The 22893-nt window shown below is 41.8% G+C and overlaps 1 protein-coding gene and 1 long non-coding RNA gene across 14 annotated transcripts in view; one reads left to right on the top strand and one right to left on the bottom strand.

The window, feature by feature from the left end:
- Nucleotides 1-13253: 13253 nt before the first annotated feature.
- On the top strand, nucleotides 13254-22672 carry LOC115016393 (uncharacterized). The gene is made up of 4 exons (XR_003833163.1): nucleotides 13254-13305; nucleotides 13491-13495; nucleotides 20711-21046; nucleotides 21147-22672. It is a non-coding gene; the product is annotated as an uncharacterized LOC115016393 (long non-coding RNA).
- The window catches only part of fnbp1b (formin binding protein 1b), a 44570-nt gene continuing 39118 nt past the window's right edge, over nucleotides 17442-22893 (bottom strand). For 6 of the 13 annotated variants that reach the window (XM_029444093.1, XM_029444096.1, XM_029444098.1 and 3 more), the window contains 5 exons: nucleotides 21112-21221; nucleotides 20893-21025; nucleotides 20300-20421; nucleotides 20006-20181; nucleotides 17442-19149 (listed from right to left, as the gene is read on the bottom strand). In XM_029444093.1, the coding sequence (XP_029299953.1) occupies nucleotides 18971-19149; nucleotides 20006-20181; nucleotides 20300-20421; nucleotides 20893-21025; nucleotides 21112-21221 (720 nt within the window). In that variant the 3' untranslated portion in view covers nucleotides 17442-18970. The remainder of the gene's footprint in view (nucleotides 19150-20005; nucleotides 20182-20299; nucleotides 20422-20892; nucleotides 21026-21111; nucleotides 21222-22893) is intronic. The other 7 variants (XM_029444097.1, XM_029444100.1, XM_029444103.1 and 4 more) reach the window with 4 other exon arrangements.

Raw genomic sequence — 22893 nt, 5'->3', positions numbered from 1 at the left:
CAACATAGGAAAGGAATGTCTCACACTGTGAGTCAGACCTTTTTCCACTTTTCCAGACTGAAGGAAGGATAACCCCACGGGGGGGTGGATGCCTTGTTCTGGATGGGAGTGGGAGTTGGCTCACCAATACACCCCCCCCCCCCCCCTTGAAACTACTTCAGCCTCTTTCCTCCACTCCCCCCCTTGAAGACATTCATGACCAAGTGGGGCAGATGATAATCACGGAAAAAACGTAAGTATGAAAAGTGGATTGTTGCTGCGCACGAACATTGTAGACACATTTGGTCATGATGGTCCGTTAATGATCTGATGTAATGGTACCTCGAACAAGACAGGAAGCAGGAGGTGGGAGCAGGAGAGAGTGACGGACTGGTAATGTGGCAGGGCAGTGTCTGTGGCTCTGGTGGTAATGCTCCCTAACTCAGCAGATCAGGATCAGAGTTCTGGAGAGAGCAACGCTCTGCTGCGGTCCGCTGTGCTCCGCAGGCCCTGCTGGAGACAACAACATCACAGGCTCTTATGGCTGGATGAGTTAGTGACGCTACACTCCGTTTTAGAGAGAAAGCACCTCCATCATCTCCTGAACTTAGAGTACACGTTGGCACTGGACACTGCTTTGTATCCAACATGCTCTTACTCCCTCCTTCCTCGTTCTCCTCTTTTGCTGACATTTTCTTTTTTGCGCAACACATTTGGACGCTTTTCTACAACTTTGCCCCCCTCTAACATCAACTTGACTTTCTCTCTTTACTTCCTAAACTCTCTGTCCTCTGTCCATGTCAATCATGAAAATGGAGCATTCAACCAGAAGACAGCAGAGCGAAGGATGGGTGGCTCAGATAATTTGATAGTTTCGAGCCAGTTTGAGTGATTTGCATGAAGGGAGAGTAAAAGTTGATCATAAAATACTAAATGAGAGGCTATGCTTGGATTGTGTTTACCAGAGCATGCTGCAGCATTGAAACAAACATCTGGCAAACAGATTTCTCCACATCCTTTCAACCATTAACTTCTCTCTCCTCTTCCTTTTATTTCCTTCCTTCAACATTATAAATCAAGAAGTGATTAATATCATCTTTTTCTTCTTTTGCAGTTTTTAGAATAACATTCTCAAGAGGGTCCACTTCTCATGATTTGACATTCAGTCACTTCCATGATTCCAGATCATCAACTTGAATAAGAAATATGTCCCCCCCTAGTGGTGAGAATGAGAAACAACATCATGACAGCGCCAGATCTCCTTTAGTTCTCTCTCAGAATTTCCAAAATGTGTAAACAGATAACAAGCAAATACTTGAGCTTTAAGAAGCAACAACATAAATATAAGATGGATTAATATCTCTAGTGGTTTGTTGTTGTTTGTTGTTTGGTTAAGTGCAACTTCAGTGTAAAACCTTTTTTTTTTTTTTTAAACACAGCATCAGTTTGGAAATAAATTAGAATTTTAAAATCCCCCAAAGCATTTCCTTGAGGAAAAAAATCATGTGTCTTTATTTTCAAACAAAACCATGAGCGAGAGTTTGGCTTCAAGTTGCTTCACATACATCGTGGTTTCTGATTCATTAGTGTTCTGGCAGAAAATAATGTGTTTACACAAACTGGTTATACATTTCATCTTTGTCTATGTTCCTCAGATAAACACTCTTTTTCCTCTCCTTTCTCTCTCCCCCACTTTTTTCTCCATACTGCTGATGTGTCACCAGCCCCCCTATTCTTCTGCAGCTCCCTCTTCTTACACACACACACACACACACACACACACACTCGCTCTAGCGTTTCCAGATGTGTGCAGGGATGATGTCATGGCAGACCGGAGGCATTGGACTCTGATTGTTCTCTTTTTTTCTCCAGAAAACATTCATCGCAGACGAGGGAGCATGAGGCGGAAGAGCAAAGCGTTGATAAGTTCCCAGACAACAAAAAGCAGAGTTATCTCGCTCTGATTAGTCCAGTGAGAAGGTTTTTCTGAGTCACAACCTGCTTGTCATTGAACTCCCACCAACGTTATTATCCCCTATCTGACCCTGCAGCCCCTGTTGAAGTGTGTATTTCTTCTTTGTGCATATCACACCCCTGGACCACCAATGTTACCTGAACATCCTAAAACATGTGTACATCAGCCTTCAGCAGATGTGTCTTTGTGTAAAAGGGGGTTAACTACCATGACTCAGAGAGTACAAGAGGAGGAGGGGTTGTTGGGTGTTGTGGTAGTTGCTAGACGACGGCAGTGTAAATAAATTGCGAGAGAAGAAGAAAAAAATAAAAGGCCATGTAAACTCTGGTCCGCAGCGTGAGGCCTGTCTCAAATCTCTGGGGGATCCTGAAAAGGGGGATGACTGGGGATAACGTGAGCTGTCCCGGACCCTGTTACACACCCCAGCTGGACCCGAGCTCAGGCCTCAGACACCAGCTGGAGGGAAGAATCTCACCTAAGGACACCCCGTCACACTCGAGCAACAACTCCAGTAAAGAAAAGAAGTCCTTTCTTAGTTACATTTAGTATTTTGATTGATATTGATATTTCATTTTAGTGTCTTTCAGCTTTTTGTTTTTGTTTTATAGCTCACAACCTTTCTGTTTTGATTCAGTCTCACAGCTCTCATCAGGCTACAACACCTGCAGCAGCTGACGGACAACAGTTAGTGGCTAGCTGGTAAACGTAGTCTTGGAGGAGCAGAAAACAGAGCTGAAAGAAGAATATTTGACTCCATCAGGTGGAAACAACCTCTTATGTAACTTTACATATCTGCTGGATGTGTCCTCATCTCTTTGTGAAGTTTAATTGTCACCAGCTTTCTGAAGTGACAGTTTAATTTGCAACTGTCACATAATGTGTATCATTTCCTGTTAATACCACAAACAAAAAGAGTTTATTCTAACTGCCAAACAGCATACAATGACAGTTAGTATAAAGTACAAAGTGTAGTCTGTGGCATTGTGACCAAAATAATAGACATTTCACTTGTCAGCCACAGATGTAACTAATCTAATTAACAACGGCTGTAATTCATTAAGGTGATTCAGTTCCAAGGCTCTGGCATCGTGCACGATGACTCACTGCTGTGAGACATTGAACGCAACAGCGAGATCATTAATGTCATTAGTTCCACCTGTGCCTCTCGCACCACGAGTCAAACGCTTTGCTGTGAAAAACTCTTGAGTGTTGAATCTCTTAACAACTCATCTTGATTTTTCGGACAACAGTTTCATTCTGTATCACTTTCTGCCCACACTATTTACAATGCAGTGTAGCTTTGGCACATGACTCTGTTCTGTATCAGCCCAATGTGTTTAAAACAGCTGAGTGGATCAATTCAGAAGCTAATCGCTGACTTTAATCAGATTACTTTAATTCAGCCATGAAGCTTAGGCCTCTAGCCCACCCACATATAAGTATCTAAAACTCTCTCTTTTCATATAAAAAAAGATCTTGTGAGGACACAAAACTCAAAACAAATGATCCAACCAGCCAACAGACAATCGTTTTTGATCCTCTGTTGTAAAAATAAGACCAAATCTTGGCTTTATTCCCGTCTAAATCCAAATCCCCTCTCTTGTTTTTCTCTGCTGGGTGGTTTCACTACAAAGGCAGAGTGACAGATCTCCCAGCTAAAGCTAATCTGTCCTGTACTCTGTTATTCTCATAATCGAATGATGTTTTGGTTTTCAATCTACTTAAGTCGTAATCTCCGAAGCTTTCTTACGTCCAAAGTTTCAGAGATGGAAGAAAAAAACGGGAGAATCTCACTCCTGGCTTTAGTTTCCTGTGATAGTGAAGAGTAAACTCGAGCACCGGCCAAAATCTGCCTTTGAAGTTCAAACCTCATAGCTGAGAAAATCACAACTCCACAAGCGACTGCATCAACCGTGAGCTGGAGACCAACTGGAGCACTTTCACCAAGCTTCCTTTAGGCAAACACAATCACAGCAAGCTCCATATGAGTGATATTTTATTGAGACCATTTCAAATCTTTCCAAACATTCTCAAGGAGCCATCATGGCTCCACTTTCCTGTGTTTTTAGAGGAAAGAAGGAAACTATTTGTAATATAAGAAGATTTGGGTCCAATATCAATAGTTTTACTTTTTCCAATAGGCCACGACCTGATGGAATATCTTTTTGTACTGCTCTAAAGAGACATTTCAGTTACAGTGTTGGTATATTTCAACTTTAACTAAAGACACCACGCATTGTAATTATAGCCTAACAATGGCAACCTTCATGAATGTTACCTTCCTATGCTGGGAATAGCTTTTACCATTAGGTTAACTTGTTGTTAAGTTTTCACATCATCCAGTACGCTTTCAGTTAACTTGAATTGTTTTGCAGACTAAACGAAAGATACAAAAGATAAGATAATGAAATGCTTCTATTGTTTCTTTCTTTGTCTCCATATTTTTTTATAGAAAACAAAGAATACAACAACAGAGCTCGACAGCTGGAATATAATTGAATGGTTACGTTAAAGCTACGTGGTGGAATTTTCGAGCACTTGGAGCAATGATTTTAAGAACATGTTGTTATGTTTGTATCTTGTGCACACACAACTGTACGCTTGCGTGATACACATTCCTGCCGATAGTTACGCGATGCCACTGGTCGACAGTTAGTGGCGGTAACATGCCAGCAACAGGCTAGGACGACTGCTAGCTAATAAACATTTATGTAAACAATACTCTTTCCGAAAATATCCACAAAAACGACTTTGCAAAAGTTTTATAAGAGAGAAAAAATGCATCAACACATTTGTTAGACCTCAGGAATACAAACAATGTGTTTTGTTGCGAAGCAATGGATGTAAATATAACTTTATTTGTTTACAAGAATAGTAAAGAGGGTGCCTTTAAACTTTCATGGACAATGTCAAAGAGATGTTTTAGTTCTTTCTAGGTCAACACTACTATGAAAAGGATATGGCTGATATCATGAAGCCTTGTACTCTCAACACTCGTGAAATTATTTAAAACTAGCCATGTTAGCTCAACGTTCATGAATGAATCATGATCGAATTATCATAATCTCTTCTTATGTTCAACATTGCCTGTCACCCTGTCCACAAAAAAAAAAATGTGCATATGCGGTCACACACATGCTGCTGTATTTGCACGTTTGGGTGTTGTGCATGTCCCACTTTTGAGGTGCTATGAAGCCACCAGACAACACTACAAGACTCAGTACACACAGGACGCAGTACAGGATGCAGGACAGGACACAGGGACAGCGCTGGCTGGTGAGGTGGAAGACAAGGTGCATTTTTATTGTAGCTCCACAGATGAAATAGTTTATAAAGATGAGACAGAAAAGAAATGTGTTCATGTTTCCTGTTCCATTTAGTAATCAATCTGAACTAGATTTGACATGTCAGACTGCTCAGCCAGGGACATTACATGATGATTTTGGAAGAAACAAAAACATGAATCAGTTTTTCTTCAGAAGAGGAAACATGTAATCTTGAAGACGCTTCCCAGACGGAAAAATGTGTTGTTTTGGATTTTGCCTGTCAAAGAAGAAATATGGATCAAGCCTGCAAAAGATCACCTGCATTAAGAGTGATAAAAGTCTTCATTCATGTTTAGAAAAGAAAAGAAAAAAAAGATTAGTGATGTTTAGCTGCCATATTATAAAGTTGTTTTACTGTGTAAAGGTCTGTGTCATCTGCATAAAATCAGAAGATAACTCAAAAATAATTCATGAGGTGTAAATGTAGAACATTCAAAAAGACCTCAGAATAATCAAATATTTAAACAAGGAGGCACATTTTGAATATATATTATATTAGTAATTATTATATTTATATTTTCACAGGATACATGTGAAGACTTTTCTGTGACATTTGAACTTAGTAAGAAAAGCACAAGTGCAGCTAATAACCTTAAAGATTCCTCTTTTGGAGTTGCACTAATCAATATTCTTTTAATTAAAAAGACAGTATGTAACTTCTGCTCAACAGCGGCCACTGTGGCCAACAGTGGCTATTACACATGGAACCACAAGCGGGAAACATTTTGACATTATGAAGTACGATCTGTTTACTTCTTGTTTTAGTTTTGTGATAAAAGCCTTTGACATGTTTATCTGTGACATACGTAGCAGAAGCACAAGTAGAGAGAAGTCACTTAAGTTACACATCAATCAATATCTATCATTAGCTAACGATTAGCCACCATAAGCTAAATTAGCATGTTAGCCTCTTTGAGCTAATTCAGTCAACAAACTCTACTCTCAACAATTTTCAACTGAAAAGAAAATGCAAAAACCACCTGAATATACAGTAGGTCCTGGGATATTAACCTGGTAAACTTACCTGCGATTTGTTTGATTTTGTTGTACGAATCGAAATACTCAATGGTACTTTAATGTATGTACTGTTGAAGAAAACAACATGGAACAAGTACACCAATGGTACCTAATATTTACAAAAATTCAAGTATAACTTATTTCCTCTTTCATGTAAAATGCCCAATTTCCCCACCCTCTTGTTTTCGTTTCCATTGTACCTTCAGTACATTTAAGAACCAATATGACACAGTAAGTCTTTTATTGGTAGCTGATTTATACAATGAAATTGTACTGTAAATTGTAAAATGTTACTAAAGATGTGGTGGCCACTTCCAAAGACTGCTGGAGTTTGGTGGGAGATTTAAGAAGAGTCATTGGTGGATTTAAAAATCAAGAAGTTTTAGACGTATTCTAAATCATATATCCAACCTTTCCTCTCCTTAACTCTCAAAAGAGGAATAAAAAAAGAAAGAAGAAGAAGTAATTCCTCATTTAAATGCATGTCTTCATTTGCTTCGAGACAGATTTTCATTAGTGGAGCCAAGGGAATCTGTTCTGCGATTGGTAATCAGTTCAGAAATGAGGCGAACCTGTGGTACGGGTCATCCTGTGAATTAACTGCAGTAGAAATGAAATCTTCTGTCCTGCAGGCATCCTGGGATTTCATTGGTGACAGGACCTCTTAATTAAAACGTGTTTCGTAGTCATCCAGGGTGAGGGTGGAGGCCACCGCTCAGTAGTAGACAGAGACTCCCTCAGAAGCTGGACCGGCATCAAGGTTTTAGTGTATGATTCATAATAATAACAACCCTGAGTCATCTCTAAAAGCACCTATTTGATCACGTTGACTTCTTGGTATTTGTAACACTCTGTTCACCCAACAGACTTGTTAAAGGCACAATGAGCAGGACTTTCCTATCAAAAACATACATGGACCAAAAATATCCCTCTTACTAATCACTTATGACCCACCACAAGTGTGTGGTGGTGTCTGTATCTATGGAGACCCTGCAGCCCTCTGTCTGGATGTTCTCTTTCCTTTTCATTTGGCTGTGTTCGGGACGATTCTGGACATCAACCTCAATTAAAACGAACGTAGTGGAAGCTGCGAAAATGTCGGAAAAACACAACTAAAGAGACGGCAAACGATTACAGTTTGTTCCAAAATGAGTCAATCTGGGGTTAGTCTTCAAGCACTGGCGAGCACCTTGTTGAGCTCGGGAGGATGTCATGTTCACCCTCACACGGCCATCGGGAGCAATTTGGGGTTTAGTATCTTGCTCAAGGACACTTTGACATGCTGACTGCAGGACTGGGGATCGAACCTGACCTTCCAACCTGTGGACGACCACCTGAGCCTCCCCAGCAGGTCCTCAGTGAGCCTTTAACTGTTTTCTTGGGAAGAAAATAGAATACAATGGGATCAATGTCAAACAAAATAACGTTAATTGGTTAAACTAAATAAACTATAATTTTTTTAAATGGACACAATAATGTGAACACCTGCACATTCTAATGCAATCCAGTAAAACGTACAATTAAAATTTGTATTTATATTATATTTATTTTATATTATATTCTTCGATGTGGGAGAAAGAGTTTTGGGTTTCGCCTCGTCTCTGTGTGTCCATGTCCTTGGTTGTGGGTTGGTTGGAGAGGATCTGTGCACTTACTTACTCTGGGTTCACTGCTGGCTCCAGATGAACGCGGTGGTTGGACCATCTCATGGTTGTGAGATGAGTTTTCTGTGGTACGGCTGCCTGGAGTCAGAGGTGGTCATATGGTCTGGAGGTTTGCCACAGCTGCAGTCACACTGGGTAGAAAAAGACCTTATGAAATTGTCCAAAGATTACAAAGAGCGGCTGGAGCAACAGACGTTCCTTTGTCCTGCGGTGAAGGCATTCCTTACACTCATATGCTGTGGTATTCACTGTGAATACGTTCTAACGTTTGTTTCCAAAAGTCATTTTCCATAGTGGTGCGTGTCTGTGTGTGCGATTTAAAAAGACGAGGATGAGGACACAGAGCGCTCCATGTGAACACTCTGGTAGAAATGTCAAACTGCAACCTGACCGTGTGGCTCGGAGCCACTGTGGAAACCAAATTACAACTCAAGGTGGAGAGGTCAAGAGAGGAATTTCATTGTTTTTTATGGGGGTTTCTTCAAAAAGTAGTTTACTGTCGCTTTTCTTTCTCAGAGGGACAAAACACAAACAGAGGAATAGAACTTTGTCAGAGTCTTTAACTCCTTTTGTTTCCTTAAAATAGTGTGATACTTTCTATAGCTTTATAGTGCCGATCATTCAGAGAAATACTTGAAATGTCATGTGAACACAAATGCAGTAAGTGCTGAGCGTGCCACTCTGGTAGGAAGCTTTTCCTTGCTCAAGTTTTCCCCACTTATATGTTCCACTACTGTGCCAAAAAAAAGTGGGACCCATCATCATTTTGCTGATGCTTGGAGGGAAAAAAAAAAAGGAACGTGAGCGGGAGAGGGCACACAAGACAAGAGAGAGATCTTGGTTGATGGTGAGGTGCTTTATGGTTTCTGACCCACAGTTGCACGCCTTTGTCTCTAATTAGCGGCAGTTAATTAAAGAGCAGAGATGAGAGGCGAGCAGCAGCCGGGCTTGCTGTGGGGAAAGTGAAAAGTATCCGCTGACACTCCCCCAGGCTCGGTGTAAACATATAGCACACATCAATGCTGGCTTAACTCCCTACTGTTCCTGCTGCTCAGAGAAACGTATGGCTGCTAACATCTGTACGTGCTGTGAATCAATTAAAAAGCACCTTCAAACCAACTAACAGCTTATTTTCTACTCTCTTGAATCCAATGTGTTGTCCTTATACACTCGTTTTATATCGAGGACTTGTCTCCAGATGGCGGCTCAATAACGTCACAATATTGTTGAGTAGACTGTCCGGTGCTGCGTTGTCAGTCGGGACAATAATGTGCAGAATATTATAGAAAACTGAAACCGCGGTCCAAGTATTATCTCAGCTCGGCAGCCTGCATATTTATTCCAGATGCAGGAACCAGCTTCACTCTTTTTTTCACGTTTTCTTGGTTCTCAGAGACCTTCTTTGTTACACTGCGGTTATATTTTGGGAAATGTCATTGCCGATTGTGTTTGTTTTTAATGTTAAAGCATTTCCTGTTAATGGCACGTCTACCATGCGTCGAGGCCATCTGAAGTGGCCAAGTGACCGTGTCTTTTGTTCACTGGTGGTTTGTGTGTTCCTTTCCCACAGTCGTCATACTTTGGGGGATGATTCAACATATTTTGGCTCCGAGAATATTCACTAAAGTTAAGATCTTCCAGTGGAGAAAACGAAGCTGCAACCGGCGAGCAGCTGAGCTCTGTTTAGTGTTGAGAGACGTTTACTCATTCCAGGCTCGGTTTGTACGTTGCAGCCACAAAGACCTTCCTGGTTCTGCACACCTGTACTGTATCTATGCTGTAACTTTATTAGAAGAAAAGAGGTCCACGAGGCCCTCAGGGTCTTCTGGCTAACGCTGCTTTAAACTGTACATGAATATCATGGAAGCATATTAATCATAATAATTATGTTTGGTCATATTTGGTGACAGCTCTATTCAGGAAGTTGAACTTGTGGTATTAATGTCTGCACACATCAAAATAGCTTATACACACACACACACACACACACACACGGCCTTGATGCATTTCACAGATAAACCCCCCCCCCTTATGACGGGACAGACTGGGCCGCTCTCCAGAGGTGTGCTTTCCCCATCAGGCCGTGTGCTTTAACACCAGACAGGAACACACCAGTAATGGAACAGACTGAAACCAGCAGGTAGTTTAAAACACACACAGACAAAACGCTTATTACATCCTTCAAACAGTGTGCAGAGTTTATGCCCCAACTTGAATTAATTCACTGAAAAAGCTGAACAATTAAACATTAATATGCACCGTTTACTCCAAGTGTGAGTCGTAAATGCTCAGGATTTCTTTCTATTTTGTCTTTCAGGAATTATTGGTTGTGAAAATGAAACGTTGACCTTAAGGAAGGTCTTTTTAATAATAGATACGATATTTTTAGAGTGTGCAAAAACTAAATAAAGACTAAAACGCTACAGTCATGCGTTGAAAGGAGCCAGTTGAGGTGGTGCATCTAGTAAGGATGTGACCTGGGCGCCAGGCACGTCCAGCTGGGAGGATCCCCCAGTCGGAGCTGGAGGATGTGGCCCGGAGAAGGGAAGTTTGGGGTTCCTTACATGGAGCTGCTGCCCCCGAGACCCGACCCCGGATAAGCCGGTAGACGATGGATGGATGGATGGAACCATGCTCACAATGACAACTCTAACATGCTGACATTTAGCAAGTGTAACGTTGACCATCGCACACTAACATACTTTTTGTGGCGGGACTGATCCCAGCAGATCAGGAAGAAGCCTGAGAACCAGTTCCCAAACACATTAAAATAAAAGATATTTAATTGGAGAAACAAATGAAGTGCTTTCAAAATGAGAAATCTCAATAATAATGAAAACTGCCTCTTCATTAAAGAAATGTGTATGAAGGGGGCGAGCATAGGCCACAAACAGCACTAAACTCCGCCCTGATGCAGGCCACCTCGTGGAAAGCTTCTTCATTAGTCGCTCCATCGACGTTTCAGAAAGATCAAAATCACCCTCAGCCAGAAAAGTTAAGTCAGCAAAGAAATCTCCAAAGAGCCAAAAGAGAGTTTCTGGTTGATAATATCTGCTGAAATGAAGTTTGCATTAAGTGGAGGAAGGATCAGAAAGCTCTGGGTGTGCAGAGCTCTACATTTCTTAAGCCCTACAGAAAGAGCGTCGTCACACTCTGATTGGCCGAGAGGAGAAATGCACCAAGCTGCTCTCAATTATTAATCAGGAGCCAACAGGTGATCTGAATAACCTGCAATCAACTCAGGGGGACTGAGACGTTCAGATGAAAGTAACGGGGAAAGGGAGACGACAACATGTACCAGAGAATGAGACACAGTGTTAATATTTCAACACTTCTATCCCAACAGTTTACTTATTTATTGTGTCTCTGAAGACACGTTTCCATGTGAGTGGACAATAAAGATGTCTATTATTATTCTAAATGATTAATTAAATATGTCGTTACCAACACACACACACTGCGGTGAGCTCACGTGACCGTATCGATCACAATGCTACCGTTAAATGCAAATCAAAAGGACTTCTTCCACTCCATTGTATATTTTCCAGTATTAAGTCTTTATTTTCTACAGTAGGTGTAGAGGTAAGTGTGCAGCGTGCTCCTGTCTCTCCCTGTGTGCAGTACAACACATCTTTTAACCTGCGTGTTCATATTACCTGAAACCCTCGACCTCAGTTCTGCCCTTCTGACACAGGGAGGAAAACAACAACTGTTATGAGTCTGCTGCACACAGTAAAGTAATCTCTTTAAAAAGAAAGTACTCCGTCTAGACACTGACAAATATTGTTTGTGCTCATTTGTGACAGGAGGTTCAAGGACCTCTCGTGGTCGCAGTAATTCACAGATTAAAAATAAAAAACATGTTATGATCCACAGAATACATTTATCTTCACATCATCTCGACTGTGAGGGAGCTCGGAGGGATAATTGAGTGACATTCAGCCCTTCTCTGCTTGGCAGAGGAGAGGGAGACACACCTGCACTCCACTCAGTGCTACCTTTCTAGTCATCGCTACGTCTAATGTGCAGCCAAAATCCTAAAACTAAAGGCAAAAGATCGAAGAGGTTTATACAGGCCTCAAGTAACAAACACCAAATGATTTTCAACATGTCTCTACAGGTCCAGTGAAACTTAAAAGCCGTCTAAAGGTGTGAGCGTTCCATCAGAGACTGAATGATACTCACTTATACGTCTGCAGAGATTGTTCTCCCACTTATTTGGGCCTAAAGACAGATGGAAGATTAGTTTGCGGTAGGTTTAATGAATCCTCCAAGTGCAGTTGTAATCAGTGTCCTCTTTGAGAGAAGGAGTGTGTTGCTTCACACGGAGCAGATGAGGTCGATACGAACCGCTCAATGTGTGGCAAGTGCATTTACTCAAGTACTGCACTTCTTCAGGTACTTGTACTTCAGCATTTCCATTTCCACTTCCCAGATTCAGAGAAATAACACAAAATATTATCAATAAGCCTTTATTCCACAGGGGGAAATGCACATGCTCCCCAGCTGTGTGTGTGGAACTGATTCCCCACATTTCTGCAACAAATATTTATTTGCAGAAACAAATCTCCCCATGTGCCTTCCTAACTGAATAATGCCTCTTCAATTAAAATATAAAAAACCTTCTTACTAATAAACAAAGGCCTTTTCAATAATTAAACAAATGCCTCTTCAATAACAAGGTAATGTGTATGAAAGGGGGTTTGATAAAAATAGACCAATAAACGAAAACATAAATAAAGCCTGCGGGCATCGTGAGGCAAACATTAACTAAACTCTAACTCTGCCCTGATGCAGGAAACCTGCTGCAAATGTGAGCTTTAATATTTGCTGCAGCTACGTTTCAGAAAGCTCAAAGTCACCTTCAAGTCAGAAAAGTATAAGTGCATAATTGGGATATTAGCAGCACATTCATGTCTCCCTCTTCTCCCGTGTGCCTCCTCGCCGACACTTCAGGACAGCAAAATAACTTTATTACAATATCCTCATGATTTTTACTGCTGTATGCAAATGTGTGCTGACGCTATCTGCTGAAGTGAGGTGTGCTTTAAGTGGAGGAAGGATCAGGAAGCTCTGGGTGTGCAGAGCTCCACTTCTCTGAAAACCTACAGAAAGAGCGTCGTCACTCCCTGATTGGCCCAGAGGAGAAATGCACCAAGCTGCTCTCAATTATTAATCAGGAGCCAACAGGTGATCTGAATAACCTGCAATCAACTCATACAGTATACATATATACATACATTTAAACTACCTGCTGTAGCATGAAAGTACACATTAATGCACCGATCATCATAAGTTAATAATATAACATACCTTATTCTGAAAAACGAGTACTTTTACTTTGGTAAGTACATTTTGAATGAAGGACTTTTATTTCTGCACAGTTGTATTTCCACTTTCTATCTATTTATTCTGCCATCTTAGATGTATTGTGAGTAATGTTTTGTATTTTCTCTCCCCTACTGATCACTGCTGGGTGATCTCTTGCTTCACCTCTTTGGTTTCCGTGTTTACGTGATGCCTTCAAAGACGAGGTACATTCTTTACAAATCTCTCCCTAAATAATGCAAACTGTATTCATAAAGTTTAAATATTAATTCCACTCTTGCTGTTTTAACAACAGGCCAGGGACTACATTTGAACATTTTGCTAACTCCTGCGAATAATGTAAATTAATGAGCAAACAGTCTTTGACAAATAAACCAATTAAGAAAGCAAAGTGGAAAGAGCTCCGAATCATTATGGAAAGGGGAAACTCGCTCGCTCCACAGAATCCAGTGAAGCGATACGTTTTCTTTAGTCATTTGGAGCAGAGAGAGCAGCTTGTTGAGTACAGGGGAGCAAAGGCCAATTAGGCGGTTTGAAAAGTGTGTTGGAGGAGGTGAGCGCTGCATCTGCTGCACAGCATGCGCCTGCATACTTCTGAGGGGCAACTGGGACTGATCACAGCTCAGTGGAGCAGAATCACTGTGTCTGTGGGTCGGATCAATACACATGTGCTGTGTGATGGTCGAACACAATCAGTAAGAATAATGACTGTGTGGAAGACGCCTTGAGAGAGACTTTTATATACTAAGAGTGAATTGAGATGCCAACATAAAGGAGAATCCAAAGAGCTTTCTTTGAGGTGCAGTTTGCATAATTCAACAATTACTTTTGTCTCTCCACGTTAGCTCCTTAAAAAGCTGCAGTGTCACTGAAGAATAGTGCAATAAGAAAAGAAAAGCACTTTTGGTGGAACTTGACTTCCATCTGATGGTCAACAGAGGAAACTGCATCCAAGTCATCTCAAGGCGCTCAGCACTTCCTGGTTCACGCTTTCAAAATAAAATGACTCGCAGTTGTGTGTATGTAGTTGTTGAGATTTTTGTATTTCTTTACAAAGACTTATAAAACAATATACGTGACACAGATAACACTAAATGTAAGCTAGTATCCTGTTAATGGATGGAACTCCATAGGGATCATATTTATGGAAGATGTATGTATTTATATATCCTGCAAACAATGCATTAAGTCAATTAATCAATTAGTCTGTAACAGTAAATGAATAGGCAGTAATTCTGATCGTGGAAGATTTGCAGTTTCTTTCTGTTTCATGTTATTTTAACTTGATTATCTTATTTTTTTTAGAACTTACGTTTATATTTCATACACTAAAGAAGTACTACATTAATTAAAAATAACTGACAGATTAATCGATAATGAAATGAATTTGAAGCCACAGCTGCAACACATCTGCAGGATCGACAGGAAGAGTAGGGACGTCTTCTTTTAATTAAAATCACATTTTTCTCATCAGACATAATTGTGATAAATATGTTCGCAGTTGATGATTGACACGCTGGGGGGTCGTGCTCCTTCTTGTGCCTGAACTCCAGCAGAAGGGGAAAAAACAAAGACGATGCACGACCATTTACTTTCCAGGCATATTTAATTGGCACGGTAAACACAATACAAAGTATTCAGTGCTCCAAAACAAAAGCACGGTTCTACCAAATGGAACACAAACGAAAAAGTGCAAAAACACACCATTTGGTAGACCTCACGAAAGGAAAAGAAGTCTTACTTTGCAAAGCAGATAAAGTAATGGTAAGACTCTCAATAGTTAAAATAGATGTTTTCCTTTTTAAACTTTATTTATATATTCATATATATTCTCTCTAATTCCAACGTGCCATTTCCACTGTACAGGCAGGTTATTCCGGGGGGGGGTGGACTAAAAGGTTTGTGGTGGTCTCTTCGCAGAGCACTGGCCGGCAGACGGCTGCTGTAACGCTACGTGATCTGTGCCTCGTCACATTTGTTGTTGGAGAAAAAAAAAACAAAAGTAGAAAACACAAGTGGCTTTTTTGATATCTTGACATATCGAGCGACGGGTGTTGAAAAGCAAACGTGTACTTTTAAGCTTGATTCAGCAGATTTGATCATTCAAAGTCCAAATGGTCAATACGTCCGTCACTCGTTCGTGACACGCTGCATCAGATGAATATCTAACAATGGCGTCATTCAAAACAATTTAATTGTTACTCATATTTGCAGTTTAAGGGATTTGTAGTCCCGTTCAGGCGGAACAAGCGACAACAAAGACTTTAAGAACAGAAAGGAAAGCTGAATGTCAACTTAACATCGTCAAATATAAAACTGAAAATGTTAAAATCACGTACATTATGTGCCGTTGAGAAGGGGGGGGGGAGGGGGTCCAGTGGAAATAATTTCTCTCGTATGATTATAAAAACTCTTAAATTTGCCCCCAAACTTTTGAGATAATCACATCTGAATCCTTTCATCAAACCTCAGCCAACATCAGCATCATGCTTCCTCTCAGAAAGCCATGTTAAGACCCCCCAGGTGATTTCTGGGTCACACTTCAGCCACAAACTCACAGGAAAATATGGATGAAAGTATATTTTCATATACAGTAGACTCGTAACAACACCAGGTCTAAATCACATCTTCATAGGTTGTATTTTTGGGTCGACTGTTGCTCGGACCAGGTGGAGACATCTCCACCGGGTCGATCAACCGTAAACTAACAACGTGTGTTAGACTGATCAAAACATACCATATTAACATTTTTACAGACATACTGTACTGTGCACTTACAGTAAAAACAAATGCACGACACATCCAAGACTTAGCTATGCATAAGATCAGAAAACAACATCTTTTGGGTCCCTATCATCCTTTACTGACAGTTTTGAGATTAAAGTGGGGGGGGGGACTGGGAGGAGATCACTCGCTCGCTGTTAAACACAGGAAAACATGCTTTCTGAACCAAAAGAGATATAAAAAAACAAACAGAAAAGAATCACAGGCACCGAACCCAAACGGTAGCATTCAGGTTAATTCAAACATTACGACCAGGCAATGAGGGTTAACTGAACAGAAAGGCTGGAGGCGAGGGGCGTATCTGACCATACGCCCCCACCACCTACTCCAGGTTGCCAGCAGAGGGGCGAGGAGGAAGACAGGGCAAGCATGCAGCACACCACAACGCTTAGAGGCCCCCTGCTGTTGCAACAAAAAAGGGTGCTCAAAGCAGCAGAGGGACAGCCTGAGCCGCCTCAGGAGGGAAGGGCCGTGGAGGTGAGGGAGGGTGTGGTCGGAGAGAGGAACAGACACCAAGTGAGGGAGGAAAAGATAACGAATGACCAATCATCCGTCTCTTTTCCCCGCAGCTGGTCCTGGATATGTGGCGGTGATCGTGTGGTGGAGAAAATGGGACATTACAACAAACGAGAGCTTTAAAATAAGACAAGCATTCAACAACATGAACCAGAAGCACATCACATACACATCGATGATTAGCACCTTCACTTCTTCTTCTGCTGAGACCTGCGAATATGATTTTAGTGAGGAGGGGTGAACATGAGATTCTTAAAGCCCAAGATGAAGGTGTATGAGCTCAGGGTGATTCTCCTCTGAGTGAGAGAGGAGGTCATGGCTCACACGCATACACACCGCAGGATGAAGGTGTTTAGTCTTTTGTCCGAAAGGCTCCTGCTGGTCTCCGTCCTGTCTCTGACCACACCCTGCACCGTGTGCGTGTGCGTGTGCGTGTGTGTGTGTGTGTGTGTGCAATGGTGGCAAAGGTAAGGAAGAGGCGAGGGAGCCGGGGCGTTCAGAGGGAGGAAGCCAGCAGCCACGTTCATGAGCGAGTTAGTTACATTAAAGCAAAGCTTTGTTGAAGACAACAAAAGGCAAACTGTATTGTGTGGTTGTGCTGTATGGGTGTTAAGAATGGAAAAGGTTATGAGCGCTAAAATTTAGATGGATTTCTTTTATCGTTGCATTGAAGCGCAACGCAGTTTTGTTTTTTGTAACGGTTTTGGAAATTGAGATGCGTTCTCTCTCTCATCTTTCACTTTCTCTCTCTGACTCTGTGAGCGCGCGAGGAACGTGCTGGTTTCTCCGAGGCTGCTTGCCCTGCCATTCCTCAGCCAGCCCTCACACTTTTAGGAATCTGCAAGTCAGAAAAAAAGGAAATACGAACAAACAAAAAAAAAAATGACAAAAAGAAAAGTTAGATAGCTTCAAAGGTCACCAACCCAAATATTCAGATATGGAGAGGTGGAATAAAAAAAGCATGTATAAAACTACTTTAAACTGACAGTACTGTGGTGTCGGCATGTAATCTGCACGTACTCAACGTGTGAAAGGCCTCCATTGACTAAAAACCTCTCAGCGTATTCCTCTGTAGTTTGGCTTGAATGCATGTTAAACTGCAACCTTCTCCCTATGCACAACATGCTGTCATCAGGTCATGACGAGGACAAAAATCCCACAAATGCCCTTTGATAAAAAACTACAGGAGACATGACATGTGTGTGTGCAGCTCTGACATGAGATGACGTCCTGCACATAAGAGCTTCATGCTGTGCCACTAACAAGCCACCAAACGCTCATTAAAAGCTGTGAAAGGGAGTTAAACAAAGGCTTGTGTAATGAGTTATGAAAGAGTTTGTTTTTGTGAAGCCAATCTTGAAAAGTAGCACAGAATGTCTTATTGTAGCAGTGAGGTGAAATGACACAGAGGTCACACACACACACACACACACACACACACACACACCATGCTTTGACAGGTGCTGCTCAGAGAACCATGCAAGAAACCACAAAGCTTTAAAGTCACGAGCAGCTCCATATCTCAGCCCAGTCTCACCATATCGCTCAGTACAGCTAATTCTCAGTCCTGTATTCCTTTACCACTGGCCTGGGAAACAGGACCAGAGCAGCCCAACACTATCAATTAAAGAAATGTGGATTAAAAGGGAAATAAAGCACATTCTAAGGTGGTTATTAGTCACTAATGTGATCAGTAGTTTTATAAAAATGGGGAGATTGGGTTCCATGTTGTAACAGCACTATGATTCATCTACAGCATGCAACCATTTTTATTGTCTTTTTTTGTTGTTTAGCCTAAAAAAATATCTTTTTAATATGTATTCATATTTTACAGCAGATCAAAGTTACATCAGCGTGATTGCACATCGAGCATGCTTTTCCTTTTAGGGTACAACAAGTGACCAAAACACAATAACCTTCACCTGTTCGTCGTCAGACACATTCAGAGGAGAGATTTATTACACTTTGTGGATCAGACTCTCCGTTAAAAACACAAAATATATTTATAAAAAAATCAAGTACTGTGTGTTTGAAGTGTGATCGGTGTGTGATTCGTCCCATCGTGCTAAGCTCTGACTGGGTGTCGTGTTATACGTTGTGTGACCACTATGTGGCGCCGCAGTGAACGGGAGGCGAGGAACTAAAAGCTTCTTTTCACACACTCTCTCGTACTCGACGTTCCGCCTCGCTCGGCTCCCGTTCACTGTCGTTTCTCAAACATTCAGCCGCAACTGTCACGAGGCACAATAGAGCAATCTGATTGGTCCTTCCCTCTGGGACAGACAGGAAGTGTGCGTGTGTTTCTTATCCGAGCTACAGAGTAACAATCTTTAATCTCCATAAACGTACTGACTCACGGTAACAGAAACACACTTGCTGAGTTAAATGTATGTCATAGCACCTTTGGCATTTGTTTCCAAAAAGACCTCGACGTAGGATGTGGGGACGTATCCCTCCTCTTCCTCGTTCCTGCGCACTCGTGTCCAACCGTCTCCTTTGTCTTCTTCTATGACGTACAACAGCTCGCCTTCTGCCACGGAGATGGTGCCCTCGTTATGACCTGCGAGACGAGGGACACAAAGTAGAAATGAGATAAAAGACAGAATAAGAAATGTTCTCCCTGCCTTGAAATAACTTTTATGTCGTTCAGAGCTTCGGATTTCCTGAAGAAACTAAACAGGAAGCAAGACCAACTGGAGAGATGTAGGAACATTGCAATCAGCATACTTTAACTTGCTTATTATTACTTACTTAACTATTTCCCAAGTAATATAATAATGTGAAAGACATTCTCTACATCCTCCGGCGTAGATGCAATTGGAAAACTGGGTTCTTAAAGTGTGCAAGTAGGCCGCTGGGATTGTTCTGTATGCGACAGACTGTATTGTTTTAGATGCACAATGTTTGAAATGCTGAAGTATAAATAGAGAAACGTTCTCTCTACTTGGAGAGATTGATTGTCTTTATTAATATCTCACACTGTTCCAGAAGGCTCGCACCAGCAGGTCATAATGAACCTGCTTCTCAGGAGGGTTATTATTATTATGTTTAACGCGTGGTGGTTTATAATAATGACGTCCTTATCTTCTCACAGAGAGAAAGGAATCTCAGAGAACTGATTAATTTCTTCTGGAAGGTTCTACACTTACAGGTCAAAACATTCATCCTCCCTCTGATCGCTCGCTCTCGACCACCTCTGAGAGACAGAGCTGCAGTCCAAGCTGTTGGAGAATTTGCCAAATTTGATTTTGAAAATAGCAGAATGACTAAACTTCTATCCGCTCTCCTCTTGCACACATTTCCCAGAAAGGTCACACCTATACTCCTCCTCATTCCAAGTAATCAGATCCCTCCACCCTGCGCCCACACACACACACGTGAAGGCCACGTGCACTTTGAGATCTTCTTCTCGTTACCTTCAAATGGGTACAAGGCCTTGCAGGTGCCGATGGTGGGCAGGGTCTCCTCGTCGTCGAACTCGTCGTCGAAATCTGGCGTGGAGGAGGTGGGGGGGAGGGGGTTGATGTTGGCTTTGACCTGAGTCTCTGAATTCTGCTCCTCTGTGTAGCTGCCATCCGGGCTGCTCAAGGGCCAATACACACAGTAAATATACTTTGAAAACATAGTTGTCCTCCGACAAAATGAAATGTGCAACAACTGTGGGGACGTTTAGGTGGAACAGAAAGACGTTTGGTCAGAGTATACCATACCTCTCTCTGTCCTGCGCACAGTTGTTGCTCACTGTCGTGTTGTTCTGGTTCTCATAGAGTCCACTTCTCCGGTTCGTGTCACTCTTGGATGGCATCTTCTCCTCCACCTCTGCTAACCAGCCCTGAAACACACACAATGTTGCTATTTATCCTTTATTATTTATTTATGCATAATATGATTTATCATCTAAAATCTCTCATTTAAGTTTTATTGTTTGTTTTTCAGTAAACGGGATGTGATGCACAAAAAAAGTTAGTTTTGAAACTAAATGTGGAGTAAAGTGATTCCAGTCTGTGTCAGGAGTTTTAAGTATATTTTGATGATTGTTGGGATGATGTAGTAAATGACGCTCCACTCTCTCTGCTGAGGTTAAAGCAGGCTTCTGATCTGGGACTGCTCTCCCTGCACAGAGCTCCCTCCAGCTGCATCACATCTTCTCCTAATATGGACGAGCGGTGGACTTCTTTGGAACAACCCCAGCTCCGGACGTGTGTTTGAACTGCTCATTATTTACTGTCTTGGATAAACCAAACAAGAAAGCATCGCCAACACTAACACAGAAATGAGAGCGCCCGCTGACACCGAAGCTCACCTCGAATTTCTGCGCTTCAAACTGGAGCTTCTCGATGTTCTGGCCTATTTCTGATAGCCGGGGGTCTACGCTGGCGGGGTCTCCCATCTGAGGGTTCTTCACGTACACGTCTTTCATCTTAGTTAGAGCGTCCCTGGGAGAGCGAGGAGACAGTGTAAGTCTCCGTCATTCACAAGGTGAACGCACATATCTAATCCTGGATGCAGCTTTTAAAGATACCTCTGGTCCATCTCTTTCTGAATGTCCTTGTTCAGGTCATCTAGCTTTCCCTGCAGCTTCTTCCTCCTCTGCTCTGGTGGCAGGTGGCTGAAGTCCTCCGGTCCAGAACCCTGAGACGACAAGAGGGAGGAAGAAACAATAAGATGAAGATTACTTCTCAGTATCAGGTGCAGTATCTCTCTTTGCTGTAAACCAGGACTGAAAGGTTAAGTCACCTGCCGGAGATACTGCACGCTCTAACACACTCACTGAGAGGTGGGATGTTTGCGTATACACTCGAAGGCCTTCCACCTATTCAGCCGCCACGCCTAATCTAATGCTTCCCTGAGATGCATCAGAAATGTAATAAAGTATTAGCTACATCCTGTTATTGCTCACAGAGTGTTGCAGAGCGAGCTGCATGACGGGGCTGTTCTCTGAAAGGACAGCGTGTTCTTAAATGGAAGTTGTGTGAGAGAGTGTGTGAGTGAGTGTGTGAGTGTGTGAGTGAGTGAGTGAGTGAGAGGTTTCTTGGCTCATATGTCCTGATGAGAAGGTTTCCAGTCTGTAACTGAAGTGATGAGTCAGACTGCTCGGCAGCCTCTCACATGCATCTTTCTGTCTGTGTGGAGCCTCCAAGAGTTCAAACTCAAGTCGATGCAAAGTTGTGAAATATAATCAATAAAGTAAAATATTAAATTATGACATGTATTTATATTAACAGAGATCATTCTTATTATATTATAGTTTTGATCTCAAAATGTGTGTGCATTCAACAAAGTCACGTTTATTTAAAGGGACAGTTCACCCCTCTCACCTGTAGTGAGTTATTTATTCATCTACATTGTTTGGGTGCAACTCGTCCACAGATTGTGTTGTGAGAAGTCGGAACTATTTTCTTGACCGTATCACAGCTTTTTCCTTTCACAATACATTGTTCTTATGCCTTCGTCTGTTTTATTTCTATCGTTTACATGTTCTATTGCTCTGATACCTGTTCTTGCTATTTGCTGCCTTTCTTTGTTATTCCTTTGATTGCTTTCTTTGTGCTGTTTATGCTTTAGCACTTTGAAGTACAACGTGCACTGACTGAATAGGTCTGGGCCTGATTGGATCTTATTGAGACGGGTCACAGCGGCACCACAGGGGGGGGGGGGGGGAGCTACGGACTTCACTGCACGTGAAGCCGGGTCAAAACCACACAAACAGCTCCCTGTATCAGCGCACAACACTTACCAGGCATGCAACACAACACAGATCACATCTATCAGCATGCAGACACATGCTCATGTGTGTTAGTGTTCACAGTCTCTATGCACCGCAAGACAAACTAAAACACTTGTGTAGGTAAAGTGTAAACACCAAACTACAGCTCAACTACAGACGCTAGGAACTACAGAAAGAGATTTATAAAACATATTAGGTAGAGGATGTTGAGATAAAGTCCTCTTAGTTCTGCATTAATGTGCTTATTTGATGCATGATATTTGCGCTTAGCTTAGCTTAGCATAAAGACTGGAAGCAGCATGCATATGCTAAGTTATGCTACATAAACTGTTGGACATATTATAATACATTTGCATCCTGGCAAACATTGCACATAGTGTGTGTGTGTGTGTGTGTGTGTGTGTGTGTGTGTGTGTGTGTGTGTGTGTGTGTGTGTGTGTGTGTGTGTGTGTGTGTGTGTGTGTGTGTGTGTGTGTGTGTGTGTGTGTGTGTGTGTGTGTGTGTGTGTGTGTGTGTGTGTGTGTATAGGATGCCTACTTCTTTCATGCCAGGATTGGAATTATTAACACATTATAA

Source organism: Cottoperca gobio, chromosome 12 (genome assembly GCF_900634415.1).
Source record: "Cottoperca gobio chromosome 12, fCotGob3.1, whole genome shotgun sequence".
NCBI classification, from domain to species: Eukaryota; Metazoa; Chordata; class Actinopteri; order Perciformes; family Bovichtidae; genus Cottoperca; species Cottoperca gobio.
The sequence above is the reverse complement of the archived record's forward strand: the minus strand, read 5'-3'. Positions and strand labels throughout refer to the sequence as shown.